The 15,141-nt window shown below is 38.5% G+C and overlaps 1 protein-coding gene across 3 annotated transcripts in view; it reads left to right on the top strand.

Moving 5' to 3' along the window:
- Positions 1 to 15,141, top strand: part of LOC149572673 (uncharacterized) — a 93,740-nt gene that overhangs the window by 12,457 nt on the left and 66,142 nt on the right. For 2 of the 3 annotated variants that reach the window (XM_089813763.1, XM_089813760.1), the window contains exon 2: positions 6,339 to 6,415. The exons of the other annotated variant lie outside the window; for it this stretch is intronic. In XM_089813763.1, coding sequence (XP_089669889.1) covers positions 6,404 to 6,415 — 12 coding nt within the window. In that variant the 5' untranslated portion in view covers positions 6,339 to 6,403. The remainder of the gene's footprint in view (positions 1 to 6,338; positions 6,416 to 15,141) is intronic. 3 annotated transcript variants of the gene reach the window in all.

The raw sequence follows: 15,141 nt of genomic DNA, 5'->3' as shown, positions 1-15,141 counted from the left end.
CAACAACGGTTGGACACATCCCAAGACAAGATCTTATCATAAATGTTGCAGCCGAAATAAATCTTGCAAGTCATCTCACACCAAAAACACAAAAAACACGTCCAAATGTTGACACTCGGCATCAACAGGAAAACTTGGCACATGAAGAACCACTCAACACATGAAGAGTCACCTGACACATGAAGAGTCACTCGGCACACACTATGGAACTCGGCACACACTATGGAACTCGACACACACTGCAGAGTAAAAATGGGATAACACACTAACCCGAGTGTTAACATGACGTGGGATGCTCCTAACTCAGCTTACACTGCAAAATAACTGGCACTCAGCAATTGCTGTAACTTGGTAGCAACCAAGAGAATTAGCAAGGATAATGTGACGGCTTTGGATGCTCCTGCATCAGACTCCCCAGGTAAATAGAAAAGTGTGTCCCACACTTTGATGCCCAAAGAAAGATCAACAACAATCTTCATCTTCACCAAAGGCTTCCACTCCAACAGGGACAAGAAAACCAATTTGCACATCATCCATATCTGCATCACTCTATCAAACACCAGAATCTCAGCCATCCAATCAGCATGCTCACTCCCAGGAACAAATTGAACATAATGCTTCATCAACAAATCCTTATCCACGTTAGCAACTAGTAAATCTACACCAGCAACAACAAACTCCGCATCAACAACAATATGTAGATCTTCATCAACACATGCCAAACTCACAACACCGGCAATCACATTGCTCATAGCAAGATGCTCTGCAACATACAAGTCACCACCAATAGCAACTAGATCATCTACGACCAAGTGCTCTGCAATTTCCATGTTAGACCCAACCGACTGATCATGAAAACCAATGTTTATCCCAACATCAACAAGGTTAGGAATATCTTCAGCAACAACCTGAAGCTGCTTTGTAGGTTCTGTATTAGACTCCACAAACTGATCAACAAAACCAACCTCTTCCACCTCAACCTTGTTATGCCATCTTCTTTCTTGAACAAGTCTCTTAATCGGCCAGACAACTCTCTTCGGATTGGTAAACTCTAGCTCCACAAACATCTACGGAATGCCTTCCTCATCCTATCCTTATCTCGATCAGCCGAACTAGTTTCAAACTGAGCAATCTCCTTCTTAGCTCGATCAACCAAACTAGCTTCAAACCAAACAGACATCTCAGAAAACCTCCCTTCCACCACATCACGGATATTCGCAATCATCTTAGGGTCTAATCCTCTCGGAGCCATCTCCCAAGATCTTTGTAAACCCTCTGCAACAAATCATCCCACGCTCCTTGTAACAACCTCGAATTGTTTGCAAGTCAAATTGCAACTTGCCACCTCGCATGAACAATTAGGAACCACATCACAAGTCCAGGACCATGGATCTGCAATCCATAAACTCTCTACCATCATGCCTCAACAAGATCAATCTTCCATCTTTGCATCCATCGATCCATCTACAAGCCCTTTGCAATTGCAAGTCAGAACCACGATCTATTGCCTCGCAACCAAGATTCTAGGACTAGAAAGAAAAATCCACCACCAGATCAAGATCAACTTAGATCTACTTCTCCAACCCAAGTCCTAGTGCAAATTGCCACAACTTCAGTGATCCGTCTACATGTTCAGGAACAACCTTCGCTTTGATAAACTTCACCCAACCAAGGTCTTGGTACAAACTGCCTCACACTTCGGCGTTCTGCTTATACACTCAGGAACAATTGAGCTCTGATACCACTTGACGCAGCGCAGGGCAGGAGGTATCCCCAGAGGAGATGTCCTAGCCCCTAGCAAATAACCACACAACAAAAACACAACAGCAAGAAGTAATAATGCAAGATCTAATACCAAATCACAACTCTTTATTTATAAAATAAATGTTTACATGCAATATGCCCGGCTGTAAGGCCTTCTAGGTTACGACCAAATACAATAGCAATTACAATAACAGTTCTACAAGATCCCTCAAGATCCAATCCAAACCTATCCTAGCTAGCCCAGATCTATAACATAACAGTAATTTGGAAGAAACCACAAAGGAAATCTCAACTTGTGCTCGCAAGCCCACCAAGCAATCTCCTTGTTTTCTAGCCGCAACCCTAGCTCTGCTCCAACTTTATCCAAGATCCATGTGTAAACTGCCTCACATTCGGCGCTTTGTCCACAGAGTTAGGTAAAATTTCTATTCAACAACTCCCAAAGTTGCTTGCTCCCAAATCGCTTCCCTCCAATCACTTACTTCTCCAATGCTTGCTTCTCCCAAGCTTGCCAAACTCTAAACCAAAACACCCTATTTATACTTGCCAAAACAACTTATAGAACATTCTAGAACATTACAAAACAGGAAGGTCGACCCAGCAACGGTCTGGACACATCCCAAGACAAGATCTTATCATAAACGTCGCAGCCAAAATAAATCCTGCAAGTCAGCTCACACCAAAAACACAGAAAACACGTCCAAATCTGACACTCGTCATCAACAGGAAAACTCAACACATGAAGAAGCACTTGACACATGAAGAGTCACTCGGCACACACTGTGGAACTTGGCACACACTTCAGAGTAAAAAAGGGATAACACGCTAACCCGAGTGTTAACATGATGTGGGATAACCTCAACTTGGCTTACATTGCAAAATAACTGGCACCCGACAATTGCTGTAACTCGGCAGCAACCAATAGAATCAGCAGGATAACGAGACGGCCAGGATGCTCCTGCATCAAATTTACCCTTGAAGTATGCTATATAAATGCTAACCCTTGTTTTTGTTTTTGCTAAAAAATTGCCCCTTCTTTGAAGGGTTCAGGGTTTTCATATACAACTCTACTGCATATTAGTTGTCTTTAGTTTGTTCTGTTTTAGTAGCATCTTGAAATAATGACAAGTATAGGACTCTCAATGTAGGTTTTGGGGATTTTTTGTAATGTCTATGTTTGCAACTTTTTGCACTGAATTGTGCAATTCCACTGTTCCTTACGGAAGCAAGCTAGAGGCTGCAAAGATTTTAGGAGAAGCTTGGAAAGGCTTGGACTATGTAGAGAAGTTCCAAAAAGTCGGGTTTGATTTTCCCCTATATCATTTATACGGTGTTCTTGGAATGTTTGGGTGTTTGTGGGAATCCTCTGTCAAGATTGCATTTACTACTAACCACAGTGCATAGATTTATTCTCTTCTGTACATTCATTTGATAACTCTTGATTCTCTGTCATTTTATTTTCGTCGATCTTGCTGGCTTGAGCAATCCAAGCCCCTAAATATTTTGGAACAGAGAAAACAGATTAAAGTAATACGCAATTCCAAAAACTTTCTTGTAGCCATCTAAATCATCATTGGAAGAAAATAAAACACGGTTTGCTGCTTTTTCTAACACGCCTTCGGTGGAAGGGTTTAAATTTATCCTTTTTGAATTATAAATGTATCAGCAAATGGTCTATAGGACCTTGAGTTTTAGCTTTTTCTTCACAGCAAAATTTATGTGGTCAAACCTTGACCTTAGGACTAAAATTGTTTGTCTACTTGGTCAATTTCCTACCTATTTTATCTTTATGCTAGATAATGATAATGCCTTTTGAATTATATGCATACCTTAATAGAGCTGTGTCAAAGTATCACTGCTCTTTCAAGTGTCTCTGCAGTTGTTTGTCTACTTGGTCAATTTCCTACCTATTTTATCTTTATGCTAGATAATGATAATGCCTTTTGAATTATTTGCATACCTTAACAGAGCTGCGTCAGCGTATTACTGCTCTTTCAAGTGTCTCTGCAGCTTGTATAATTTGCCTAGGGTTTTACTGTGCTTAGGGTTTAATTTGATTAACGTCCTCCCATACAATGCTATTCCTCTAATGCATTCTCTCACCAATCAGCTGCTCTCTTCTCTCAAAATATTCCTTCTTCTTGACCTAAAATTTATCTGGTGTCAAATCATCAAATGAACGAGAAGCCAAAGCAGTAAAAACTCGGACGAAGTGACGAAGAATTGCTATGATTCAATTTTTTCTCAATGATTGTGGGTTTTCTCTATGTTACCAGTTCGGGTTTGATTCCAAGTTCGAAGTTTGAGAACCGGTTTGCAAATTCGTCAAATTTTTGGAAAGGGGCTTGGTTGGGTTAGTACAAAAACATGTAAAAATTATAAAATATATATATACACATATTTATGAAGCGTAAGTTCAAATTAGAATGTAGCATAGTAGCATAAACATATTTAAACAACAAAAACACTTTAAACTTATAATCATAGTGATCATACCATCATATAGTTCAACATCAAAGATTCAAAACACTAAAAATAAATCATAGCATCAAGTTCAAGTATCATTTTTCATGTTCAGTGTTCAACTAATGGAATAAAAATCTATGACTATTCCAAGTTCTTCAATCTTCATCTTCTTCCTCTTCTTCTTCTTCGGTATTATTTGAGCAAAGGCCAATAAGATTAGTGGCAGAAGTAACAATGGTATTGGCATCAAAGTGTTCCAAATCATCCACTATAATTTGAGCAATAGAAGCATCCAAGTCCACAACCTTTGCACCTATATCCCACTTCTTTGTGTTCTTTACTCTTGTGCGAAAGAAGGCACAAGTTATATTGCACAAATACCAGGTTCTTTGCTTTTTTTGATTGCAACCTATTGCGCTTCACCAAGTGGATGAAAGATTAGATGCTCCATTTTCTTTTTGACGCAGAAGAACTAGCAACCTATGAAGACAACACATGGTAAGCAATAATAAAAGAACTGGTTCAATCTTATAAAATTTTATATAAAATTTTAAAATTGCTTTCTAGTCATGATTCTTTTGAAGATAAAGTGAGCTATTTAAAAAAAATAAAACTTACTTGTGATATAACATTGACTGCAAGGGTCTGCAATGTTTGGAATCTTTGGCCATGAAGGTACCACCAACTATAAGCATCCTTCCTGAATCGATGATGAAGAGCATCTTTACTTAGACCACTAGCATTCACAAACTCTATGAACTCATCCATGATTACATCTTTGACATCATCATTAGGAAAGAATCTTCTAAATGCTGCCTAGTACCCGTTAGACACTTCTATATCTCTATAGGATGGCAACCTTCCTTGTAGACTACAATATTGAGAGCTATAGTATTTGGGCATCAAGGCATAGGCAAGCAAATGTAGTGGAGTGGTCATTTTGTTCCATCTTTCAACAATAATTGCTTGCAATTCTTTGAAGAAGGTCTCTTGCGGATCTTGCTCTTTCTCATTTATAATTTGCTTGGTCTTCTCAAGCATTGAGTCTATGCCATTATAGATCTCTCCAAGACAAGGCCTATCCATATCAGTGTACCTAAGCATGCTCATAATGAGCTCAGTGCTTCTAAGGAGATATTCCACATGTTCCCACCATAACATCCCCTTTTTCCAGCTCTTTACTAACAACTAGCATATCATAGAAATATAGTTATTACTTCATATTCATGGGAAGACAGTTATAATAGTTATGTTCATGTGAATGAGATTATTGGTTACGATCAATTAAACGGAAATTTCATAACTAACAATTGATAACATCATCAATAAATCTAAATAAAGAATTTGAGTTTTACATACCTTAAATTCTGAAACCAAAATCCCCCTAGGGCAACATCTACAAAAGCCAGGTTAATCCGCATATACCACCTAGGGCACTAATAGTTATACCACTATATCATTATGACAAATATCATTTAGGATATCAAATACCACTATATCATCCTTTTTTTTCCTATTTCTAATTATGGCAATAACATATAGTTAAAAGATACATTCATTTTCATTATTAACATAAAAGAAGGACAGTTACAACATCCATCAAGTAGGCCTATCTCAAGCATATAGATATATTTCATGTTCAATTGGAAGTAACCGGTTACCTGTTACATTTACAAGAAAAATTGATTTCATTGAAGGGAATAACTGATTCAACGATATAAAGTAATCTAGCATATCTTCAACTTGTAATTTTAATTATCATAAAAGTAAAATACCTGTTACAAACAAATTATTGAATGCATAACTTATCTTTGTCTTGTGCATGTATTGGCATCTGGTGTAGAGGGTAAGCATTGTCAGGGGCTTAACCTCCCAACCACGGACTCTTAATTATCCTCACACAATCTCATACGAGAAAGACCCTCCCTACTCAGAAATAGATAGGGAACACCTTATCCAGCCCCTTAACATCCTGGTACTAGAATGTCAACCCACCACTTGACTAGGCATCAAGAACTAAACATTGGACTGCCATGAGCTGACTCAGTTTAAACTCTTTTAATTTACTTGCTTATTGGTTACTGATTTTTATTTCTCTTATCATGCAGGGATGTACTTGAGGTTTAATGAGTATCAACTTACACCCTCATCTTGACCATACTAGTCTTCCTAGATGAATGCTTGGGTAATTTGCCTTCACTGTATATATATATATATATATATATATATATATTTTTATCTTCTTTTTTTTCACAGCCATGCATACTGCCCAGCCTGGGTCAATGGCTTCAACAAAAGATTTATATTACTTGTCTTTCATAAGAATACTGAAAATATTCTTTATTTACAGTCAGTGCATTATAGATGAGAAATTATGGTTCTTTCTAATTTGATTCATTAATACATGGATGGTGTGCTTATCTCAGAGGTATATTGACGATACCCCTATACCAGTTGGCTCTCTTAAATAGAGATCAAAACAATACTTACACATACTCACTGTTAGCATTTTTCTTGTATTACACAAATAAACAAAAGTAAAGGAGGAAATCTACATAACTGCAAATGATTCCATTTCCTGGACTTAGTAGTGATATTGTTTCCTTCATTTAACAGACCAAACTGTTTAATCTATTGCTTTACTTTAGAATAGCACAAAAAGATCAAATATTAACATGACCTGAGAGTATCTAGCTTGACTCAAGCTCAATCTCGTGGTCAGTCAATATTGGAGATGGGAGCCTGTTATCCCGTGCATCAATGAAAGAATAACTTCATCTTGGGAATGGATGCTGGTACTATGAGCAATAAATCGTACACACTCAATGCAATAGAGAAATACATTCTGATTTGGATTGCAACAGTAGCTTTGTAAATATAAAACTTCATCGCAAGTAGGAGTATCAAAGAGCCGCAAGCTAGAGATAGGGAGTAAAATAAGAATCCCATCGCAAGTGTAGATAAACAGCTCACTGCTATGCATGTTTGATTACACAAGAAAAGTTGAGGTTAGCTCATGGTTGTCCAACGTACACTCTTGCTTGTCTAACCATTTTCCTCTAGTCACAGTGGTTCATGACTCGTACCTATTAGCCCAGTGATGGTGGTGCTCCCCATGTTTGATTCCTTTTTGGCAATGCTTCTCCACTTCAACATGCTCGTGCAGAAAATAAATTTTCCATGAGAATATTAAATCTCTTAATATAATCACAATTACCATAACAAATTATTATTCATAAATTATCTTAATGACTAACCACCATATTACTTCATCTTTCTAAGATTTCAAGATAACAATAATAACAACTAACTAACATATCATTCTCATATGAAATTATAATGATGAACCAACTTCCCATTTCACATGATCATAGCTAATTTTACCTGTCAATTGAATTAACATGAAATCTCAACAGCTATATGGACATTTTAAAATTGAGCCAAAAATTGGGATGTAACACTCACCACGAGTTAGCCAATACCCTATCCTTTATTTTGTTTGCCCTATCAATGTTCTTTTGCTTCCATACACCCCAATTGTGGTTGATTACCATACCTTGAAATGCATCTTTCACTTGGACAAATCATCTCAAGACGATTATATGTGATGTGCTGCCCCTTGACCCCATCTTGGGGGTGCTGCCCCCAAACCCATATAGTAATAATCTGGGTGGAAATCGTGCTGAATAAAGTGAGAGAAATTAATCTCTGAGTTTGATTAGGCTCCACATCACAACACAAAAGATATGCTAATATCACTCTTCAACCAACAAATTAGCTACTCTATAGTTCTTTGTGTTGTTCGTTATGACTTGGACACATTTCTTGCACCCACTTGTTCAATGGCCTCAATTAGTATATTAGCAATAAATGAACCATCTTTTACTTGGCCTTCAAAATCCACTGCTTTTACAAACATTGCCCCTTTAGGGGACACCGCAAGGATATTGATCAAGGGACAGTTCCTGGAATCCTTCCACCCATTTGAAACAATTGTCACCCTTGTCTCACCCATGAGTCCCTTATGGGCTTCAATTGATTTTCAATTCGTTGGACCTTTTGATCCGACAAGGTGGTGCACACTTTCTCAAACTCGGGCCACAATACCCTCTTGGAGCTTCACTGGCACCCCTCAACATGTCCTTCCAAAATGGAGAGCGAAAACACTAAAGGACAACCCATTTGTATACAGGCATCTTCCCACCTTAGTTTCAACAATTTCCTGACTTTTATTTGAAAAGTAGTTTCTAGTAGTCCCTTTCTTTTGTGTGTAAGGAGTACAGATTCAGTTTCAATGTCCACCATGGTACTAAAAAGGGGTGGTCTTGTACTATAACATCTAGGGGGTTTGCAACCTCTTTGCTCTTTTACTTTTATTGCTACTGAGTTTTGTTGCCCTACGCCCTATCTCTTCTGCTGCCTCATGCTCTTAAATTTATTTTAATACGGTTTGTTTTTGGTATAGGGACACCTTTTTTGCCAGGGCATTTCTTGATTTCTCTTCTAATGTATCCACAAAAATGACCTACCACACAATAATAAGAACTATTTCTTTCTACACCACAACCTCGACATCTCCAATGGAATGCACCACCTCTTGGAAGGGGTTTTATAATGTCTGCATACTTCCATAGTGGAGAGTCAGAGTTGGGTTCTATTCTTTGTTTGATATTGCCTACTAATGAAGAGGTAGATGCGATTCTTTTCCTATGGGAAGAAATTAGATACATGTTCATAATTTATATGCAAGAAACTGGAAAAGATCATATGAAAATTTAAAGAGAAATGGAAAAATAAAAAAACTAGAACAAAAACTATAGCAAATGGAATAAGATCTTACCTTTTCCAGCCATTGCAAGCATGCAAATGTGTTTGAATGATGCACAAACACTTGAAGGACACCCACAAATCAACTTCAAACTCCTTCTTGCACAACCGAATTCTTGCTCAACCACTTATCTGCTCTTAAGACAAAATAACCTAGTTTGAAACATAAAATGACAATGAGAGGCCACCAAAAGCAATTCATAACAACCTTTTAGAGTTGTGGACGCCAAGAAACATTTAGATTTTGCCCAAAAAACAACTTTCCAGCCGTCCATGGGGCCCCATTTCATTGCGGGGTCGAACTTGGTTTGAAGTTTTTGGGTTGGTCCGCCTGGGTTCAAAAAAATAACTTTCTAGCTGTCAGTGGGGCTTAGTTTGCTGTGGGAGTGAACTTGGTTCGAACTTTTTGGGTTGGTTCTCCCAAGTTCGAACTGGTTTCAAACCAAATCGAACCCGCAGGGTAATAACGAAACCTTGCCCAAACCAGAGTTCGAACCTGACCAGAATTGTGGACCAGTTCGAACTTCTTCTGGTCCAAGGGGGGAGAGGGAGGGACCATGGTAACTTAGGGTTTTTTGTGTCCCAAGTTTTAGTGCTTGGTAGAAGGAAGGAAGATTTGTCCAAAACTAAATTAGACATTGTGCTAGCCTTGCATACATATCTTGTAAGTTCAACACTGATAAGAAGCAATCATTTAAGAATAAGATATAATATGATAGGGCCTACTGCCACAAATCAATTTGGACTTTACACGTTAAAAGCTTATATTAATTTTTTTTTTTTGGTGGAATTTTCATGACATTAATATATTCAACTTCAACTAACCATCATGATGACTATTTCCACAAGTTAACACCTGAATACATTTAGTGTAAAGACAAAAGGTAATGAATGAGGTGCTAGGATTCCTATTTTCCATCTAGATTTGTATGTAATCTTGATGGGATGCTAAAGTGGAAAGTGAAGAAGACTTATTCAATTCTACAAGAGTTCTCAATTGGTCCAGTACCAATAATGCGTGCATGCATACTTGGCCCCAAATACAAAGACCAGGAGTTTATTGTTGTTCCAATACTAACATTGCCTACATGCATACCTGGACCCAAGTACAATAAGTCAAATAATCTTTGGCACATGACTTATTTTTTTTCCCTTTGGTATGAGTAATTTTCTTTATTTTATTGTTATCCAAAAAATAAACGGGAAATATTTCCGCAGAAAAGAATGTCAGTTACAAATTTCAAGTGATTTGTGAGAGATAGAGAGCAACTTTAGTAAACATTTTCTACAAGACTACGAAAAATAAAAAATTAGGAAAGGCGGATTCACACTAGACTACCACAAACCCTTTTGAGAGAGCTTTGCAACTCAATGGCCACCATAGAAATTTTTTGTGCCTCACTCTAACTGCAAATACAATGGATCCTATAGAAACACCTAGGCCTTCAATAAACGACAGTCGAAACCCCCAACTTGTTATACAGCCACTTGGAATTTAGTGCAGCGACATAACTAGGATCCTAGGTCTTTCCCAAACAACAAAAGAGTCTACCCTCCTTACCTCAGAGACTCCCACCAGCAGAGGTAGATTTACTAGAGGCCATATTGGGGTTTTACAAATCAACGAGCGCACAAACCTTTCAGCTTTAAGTTGATTGAACAAATTTTTTTGCTATAGGAATGGGAAAACTGAATGAATAGGCTTTAAGTGTCATTGAAGCCACCGTGGCGAGGATTCACACAGAAAACCAATAATGATATGGATTTGTAGTTGATTTAACTTTTAGGGCCTTTTTTATCAAATGGAGTGGTCCTTGCCTAGCACTCAAACTGATCAAAGAATGGGTGACCACTCAATGAGGTGAAGGACACACCATCAAAACCCTTCCTAATGGGTTTTACTTGATCATCTTTAAATTCCCCTCGGACAAGGTTGACATCCTAGTTAACGAGCCATACCTGATGAAGGGGAAAAGGGTTCTACATTAAGGATTGGACCCTAAAATTTAATCCCAAAATGAGTGACATGGACACTATACCAATCTAGATAAGGCTTTACAACCTTTCACATGAGTACTGGAATGAAGACACACTTAAAGTGATTGGGAATAAGTTAGGAACCTTTGTAAGGATGGACTAGGCGGTAGAATCTAAGGACTATAGCATGTATGCAAGGATTTGTAATTTGTGGCTAGCGAAATTATTGAGCTCATAACTAATGGCAATGTGTGGATGCAACCGGTTGAAGTTGAAGATGCTCTTCACTCTTGCAACCATTGTATGGGGACGTGCACTTGGCGAATAAATGCCCTAGCCTTAGCAAGCGAAACGTAAAGGTCTCAAAAGTGAAACCCCTCAAAACTTTATTATAGAAAAAGAGGGCTCACTCCGGGTAGAGGACCCTGTCTTTCTTAGTCTTATGTCTCTCCCTCTCCAACAAGAAAGCTGGGATGCGATGTCATGTTCATGTTTAGATGACTAGCAAAGCATTGGTAACTGGAGTAACTGTCATGATTTTCAAAATTTTGAAAATATGACCATTGGTGGAGAGATCCTTTGTCATAGGGATGGTGGTAGGAATCTTTTCACGTGCAAGAGTTGAAGCAAATGGGGGACCCATGTAATGAGCCTCACTCCGAGTGGATTTTGGTGGAGAATCTCAAATACTTAGAAATTTTGGACTCTGAAGACAGTCAACGAAGGATAGGGTGGGAACAACTAGGGGTGTTAGCAAACACATAGTTCCAAGACTTAGTGAACTCGGCGCAGGACCGATGTCAGATAAGGTCTAGAAACTTGTTGGATGGTCTTTATAACTTATGGGACAATTAGGATCACAACTTGAGTCCGATTTCGGGAAACATGATCCTCCTAGTTTGCAAGGGTATTGAAATCTTATCAAAAAGGAATCAGGATGCTGCCTTTGCCTCAACTGTAGACAAGACGGTGAGCAACAGTGAGAACAGTTAATACATATTTGAAGAAGATTTGGACCAGGCTGACTCATTAGATTTAGACACAATCATGGGTGTGAAAGATAAAAGATACATCAGCCAAACTTCCTCACAAAAACTCAAATGTAAAAGGGGAGACAAAGGTAAGAGAGGCAGGAAAAATGTTAAAGCCAAGATAGAGGCTGCTGGCTGCACTGTGGGACAAACCAAACTAAGATCAGGAAAGGAGTATAACTCCTTGTCCTGAGAACAATGAAGATTCTCTCATGGAATGTTAGGGGCTGTAATGCTCCTGACAAGGTTCGTTTGATTAAGCGATCCCTTGATCAAACGAGGCCTGGAATCTTTCTCTTACAAGAAACTAAAGTTAGTGGCTCGGATGTGATTGGTTTAGTAATCAGGCAGTGGGATTTTCCATATTTCTCAACACTACAAGATTCTTCATATCAACACTCCAAGATTCTCTATATTAATCAATGGTAGTCCCCAATGAGGGTCTAAAGGTATCAAGTAGGGGGACCCTTTATCCCCCTTTTTGTTTATCATAATGGCGGAAGCTCTTGGGCATTTGATCTCTCACAAGCGAAGTATTGAGAGCTGGAAAGGCATTAAAGTTGCACTAAATGTGGAGCAGATCACACATATCCAATTTGCTGATGACACAATTCTGTTCGGTGTGTCATCACTCAGAGAGGCTCGAATGATGCGACAAACACTGGACTATGCAACAATGTTTCAGGGAAAAACTTAGTTGGCACAAATATGTGGTTTCTTTCATACTTCGGGGGATAAGCAGAGGGAAAATTGACAGAATTTTAGGCATCAAATTAGGTAAAGTACCGGGTAATTACCTTGGTTCCCCTATTTGGTGGAGCAAGTAAGTCATCCTTATGGAAGAATCTTGTCAGCAGCTGTTTTGACAGGATGGATAGTTGGAAAAGTAGATGGCTATCATCTGTGGGTAGGATTCTGATGTTGAAAGCAGTTATCTCGGCCATTCCTGTTTACTCAATGATATTTTTTAAAATCCCTGAAAAAATCCTTTATCAAATTGAACAGAAAATGAGGAGGTTCTTTTGGAATGGTGCATAGGATCAAGATAAACTCCCTCTCCTAGCATGAGAAAAAGTTTGCACTAGCAAAAAGGTTGGTGGATTGGGTCTTAGGAATTGGAATCTGTTGAATGAAGCTCTAGGAGCTAAATTGATTTGAAACATGTATACTCAACCTACACAGCTATGGGTGAGGATTATGAAATCTAAATACTTGACACAAATAATGATGAGAGAATTCTGGCAATTAGAAATCCACCTAAACGTTCATCCATTTGGAATTTTATGAATTCTTGTAGACATGTAATAGATCATCTATCATGGCAAGTGGGAAATGGGGAATCTACTTCTATTTGGGATGACTCCTAGAATGGTTATGATAACATGCTAGTTAATGCAGACTGGACACAACTGAAAGACTGGTGCAAAACAAATTGGGGTGATAAGTTGATTCACTACACAGAGCTCCAAGAAGACTCTTCAGGGTGGTTTAGAACTTGGAAGAACCCGTAGGATTCAAATGTACCAGGGCCTCTCCAAATCAGACTCCAAATTCATTTTGAGTCACAAACTTTTAATTCAGAGCAGCAACCCAGACAAAATTATTTGAGTTGCATAAAAAAATGAAGCTTATTCAGTTAAGCTTGGGTATAATCTTCTAGAAAGAGCTGTGGAGATACATGATTGGCCTACCCATCTCTTTTGGGGATTGGAGTGCCTTCCAAAAGTGAAGGTCAAGTACTCACAAAAGAAAGTCGGCGTAGGTTGGGTATTTTGGGTCCCTCAAAATGTGTCTTATGTGCAAAAGTTGAAGAAACTGTAGACCATTAGTTGGTAACCTGCATCACAACCAAGGCAAGTTGGTCAATGCTTCAAACAAAACTTAAGTCACATGGTCCATTGAATAATAACTTACAACATCATCTTCAGGCTTGGCCATTAGCACCAATGAAATTCACTTTGCACTTTGTCTAGAATTTAAGCCCCTCAATCTTGATCTGGGAAATCTGGAAAGAGCGCAATGGGAGAATCTTCCAAGAAAAATTAGAAACTTTAGAAAGACTCTTACTAAGGATCAACCGAGCCATCCAGGAGATTACTAGTGCTACTGTTTCAAAGTTTGGTACTAGTATTACCCCATTTACCCATACTGATCAAAGACTTCAGTTGGCTTAGCAGCGCATTTTCATCCGTCCCATGAATGGGTTTGGTGAGGTAGATCTCACTTTTGTTCCTAGAGAGCTTGTGGTCTAGGAAAAACCACATGATGGATGGTGGAAATGCAACTTTGATGGTGCCTTGAAAGGTAATCCAGGTCCATCTGGTGCATGTTTTATAATCAGAGATGCTAATGGAGACCTGATTTCTCTAGGAGGTAAGAGATTACAGGCTGAAACCAACAATAATGCCAAAGTAGAAGCTGCTTTACTAGCAACCAGAGCATATAAGAAGCTAGGTCTGAACTCCATGTGGAAGGGGATTCCTTTATAATCATAAATGCAATAAAAAAGGGTTCATTGAAAGCTTAGCAACTTCAAAATTACATCTTAAATATAAGACAGGAACTTACAACTTTGGAGGGTTTTAAAATTTCACACATCAAAAGGATGGGGAACAAGGAAGTTGACCAAATGTCCAATTGGGCCCTAACATTGAATTTAAATGAATTGGTTGTGGAGGACTTTAAAGACCTAGTTCCACAGGATAGGGAAATAAACCCCTGGAACTAACTAAAGAATGAGCGACTTCCTAGAGAGTAATTATGCAAGTGTAAGGAAATCAGAGTCGAAATTTTCAAAGCCTAAATCCACACAAACTTGAGGAAACAAATTCAAGCACTTAATGAGTCAATAGACTTATTAGAGGAGCGAAACCCTGGTTTTTGAGTTTGTGGTTCAAGTTGATGGCATTCTGGTAGGGTAGACCAAAGGAGAAGATTCAAATGCAGGTATGCTGAAATTTTGGTTACACCCAGTTGCACGAGACAGGAAAGCAAGAAACCTTGAAAAGAGGATGGCAAGGGTGCCCGAGTTACAGCAAATTCAATGGGTTGATTGTCCCCAAAGAGGCTTTGTTCT

The sequence above is a fragment of the Cupressus sempervirens genome, chromosome 2, assembly GCF_028749045.1.
Source record: "Cupressus sempervirens isolate cs-2001-9-10 chromosome 2, ASM2874904v1, whole genome shotgun sequence".
NCBI classification, from domain to species: domain Eukaryota; kingdom Viridiplantae; phylum Streptophyta; class Pinopsida; order Cupressales; family Cupressaceae; genus Cupressus; species Cupressus sempervirens.
This window is presented reverse-complemented; position numbering and strand designations above follow the sequence as displayed.